Source organism: Sciurus vulgaris, assembly GCF_902686455.1.
Source record: "Sciurus vulgaris genome assembly, chromosome: X".
NCBI lineage: Eukaryota > Metazoa > Chordata > Mammalia > Rodentia > Sciuridae > Sciurus > Sciurus vulgaris.
Window position 1 is genome coordinate 24792650 of NC_136471.1, and position 3303 is coordinate 24795952.

Sequence of the window (3303 nt, forward strand, 5' to 3'; positions counted from 1 at the left end):
GGGTAGGTGCTAAATTGTTTTTGTTTTTACAATAGGAGCATATTCAGTTTCAGAAGATGGTCTCCAAATTTATTTAATGTTCTTTTTTCTGAATAATTCAAGTATATCCAAAGATTATAAAATTCAGACCGTGCCCATGATTCACACACCTCAGAATAATAGTATTTTTCTTTTAATGCTATACATTTCTACGTGGATATTTGTAATCGACACCGATTTTGAACATTTTTCCAATGCTCATATTTTCTTCATAGTTATACAATGTGTACGCAAATACTCACATATGTGGGTGTGTATGTATGTTTTCTGTGATCATTTCTATATGCCTTCAATTAATGTCATACATGCACATCTTTCACCAAAGTTCTGTTTACGGAAATACCTTGTTGTCAGAAAACACCTTCGTTACCATCTTTCTTGGAATTATAGTTGTATAAATCCCAACGAATAATGTTTGCTGACTCCTTTGAGGTGTCATTCCACTATCATCTTGTTCCACTGGAAGTTGTGTGTAAACAGAGGTTTGCTGTTAAACCAGCACTCTCAGAAAAACATGAAATTAAAAAGACCTGATGCCTCGTGAATAATATGGTTTGAAATTTTCATGGTGGTATTGAAGCTAGCGTGTGACATCACTGAACATGGATTTGGGAAGACATGTGCAAAATGTGAATACTCTAATGGATAGCTTCATTATTTACAGACTGCAATTCTTAAAAGAATGTTTACTTTTTGATTTACTTCCAGCTTTCCTTACACCTCTCCTTACATTCCTTCCATCCCTCCTCAGAAACTTGTGTAAACATCACGGTGGGTGTTTATCCTTTGATACATTTCTCTAAATGTTTACAGTCATTTAAAAATAAATACTCATTTATATGTGTACATACAAATAGGTGTATACATGCAAATATATGAGACATGATCACTGGTGTGTTCACCACAAAGATTGTATAATAGAGCGTTCCTTGCATTTTCCACTTGTCACACGATGATGTTTTGGGGAAGTAATACAGGACATATGCGTGCATAATTGATCCAGCGACTACTTCACTAAGAGTCATTAACAGTTTCCCGTGTTCCACCCCTAAAAAGGTGCTATGCACAGATTTGGAAGTGAAAAGGAAGAATAATCAAGTAGAAGTATTGATTATTGATGTTTCAATTATTAATGAACTAGGAGCGGAGTTCCTGAACTTAAAGAGCCCTAAAGAAGTGAACATTTCAGGGTCCCGCCCTCTTTCCCATCTCCTTATCTGCCTGATCTCATATTAGATCAAGAGCACTGCTGTCCTAACTCAGGGCGAACCCAGTGAAATGGTTTGTTTAGCCCTAAAAACAGGGTAGCATTTCTGCTTTGACCACATTGCTGGCTCTCTCCACACTTTCCTTGGTGACTCTGTCTCCCGTACACTGGTTCTATCCGAAGCACCTGTGACGCCAGTTGCAGCAAAGATTGTAGGGACCCTCGTGAACCCGGCTTCTAGGCGCGAGGGTCAGGCACATTTGACAGGAAACCCTGAAATTGGACAGAGCCTGAACACACATCCCAAGGTTTTCTGTGGAGAAAGAGGGACTCAGAAGTTCATGGGACAGTAAGGGTGGAACAGGACCACTTAAACGTTTGCAAGTGCAATGGGAAAGTACCCTGGAGCTACAGAGCATCAACCGAAAATGGAAACGGGGAAAGTGGTTTATTGAACATTGTACGGAAGCCCAAGGGACCATGTCACCACCAGCTGGTACTGCAGCTGGCGCCGGCATTTCGAGGTGTTTCCAGTGTGCAATGTTCTTCAAAAGCATTTTCTCTGGACCACGAATTTGCCAAACTCCTTAAAGTCCTCAGAGGTGACCCACATCTGCTTGAAACTGCTCATAGAGGTCATGATGGATGCACCAATCCACGCAGAGAAACATCTATCTGGAGAAGCGGTGATCTTGATGGGGGTCCCCCTGGAAGCCATCTCTTCCAGTTCTTTCATGAGCCTTTCCTCCAGCCCAGGGAAGAGGGTGGTGCCTCCAGACAGCACGATGTCTGCAAAAAGGTTGCTCTGGATGTCGGCGTCGCACTTGGCGATAGTGCTGCAGACCATTTTGGAGAGCCCGGGGTCATGGATGCCCAGCTGGTCGGGCGCGAAGAGAACCTCAGGTACCTGGTATAGATGGTCCCCCATGTGGATGACATTTCCATCGGGCAGTTTGAATTCTGTCAGGACCTCCTGCCGCCTCTTGGATGGCTCTATCTCTGGCTCCAAGGAGACATAGCAGGACTTCTCTTTGATGTCATCCACCACAGCCTTGTTGAGTATGCAAGGGAAGGTACAGCCTCGGGCCAGGAGGAGCCGCGTGAGGTGCTCTGTGATGTCCCTCCCTGCCACATAGAGCTTGGTGACTGCGTGAGGGAGGGAGTAGCCCTCAAAGACGGGGACAGTGCAAGTGACCCCATCCCCACTGTCCACCACCAGCCCGGTCACGCAGGCCGAAGCGTAGAGCGCTCCCGCCGCGTGGTTCAGCAGGTAGAGCGCCGGCACACTGAATTTCTCGAACAGGATCTCCGCCGTCTTCTCTCGCGTCTCTCTCGGGTTCAGGGAAGGCTCCGTCAGCAGTATGGGCTGTTCACTGGGTTTCACTCCCAGGTCCCACTCGAAGAGATGCTTCCAGAGTTTCTCCATGTCATCCCATCTGGTTACCAGCCCACGCTCAATCGGGTAGTGCAGATATAAGGCATCGTACCTGTACTGGGCTTCTTCCCCCACAAAGTACTTCTTGCGATTGGCCCTGGCTGAAGGTATGTTGAATTTAGGATGCCCCACCACAGAGTTGATGACTTGCCGGGGTCCGATCTCCCCAGACAGGCCTACTTTGCAGAGTCCCGAACCGTTGTCAAAAACCACTGCAGGAACGTCCAATGCCTGTGGATTAGACATGTCTGCACCTGGTCTTCTGCACTTCACCAAACTGAAGAGGGAACACTTGGGCTACCTGGTGAGGTGGCAGGTACCTCTGAAGTCTTGGGGCCACGGGATGCTGGAGTTCTCAACTTGTCACCCAGGTGAAGCTAGCAGGCTGTCCTCAATCCACCAGAACACCCCGTTCTCAACCCATGAATGTTACCTCCCTTTTGGCGGCCCAAGGCCTGCTGAGGCAATTTCAAGGATGGTTGCCTGGAGCCTAAGAATGTCACCAAGACAACCATTGTCCTCAGTCAGCATCAGGGGACGGGCCCTCTCAGCTACCAGTACTTCCTGCTTGGGGAGAGGTGAAGCAGGACAGGTGAACAGTACCTGTACGCAGCTTTGTGCA

At 46.9% G+C, this 3303-nt stretch overlaps 1 protein-coding gene across 1 annotated transcript; it reads right to left on the reverse strand.

The window, feature by feature from the left end:
* Window positions 1-1793: 1793 nt before the first annotated feature.
* On the reverse strand, window positions 1794-2927 carry LOC306650627 (actin-related protein T1-like; the record flags this gene model as incomplete). Its single annotated transcript, XM_079122738.1, has 1 exon — window positions 1794-2927. One exon carries the CDS (start codon window positions 2925-2927, stop codon window positions 1794-1796), a length of 1134 nt encoding a protein of 377 aa, XP_078978864.1.
* Window positions 2928-3303: the final 376 nt, after the last annotated feature.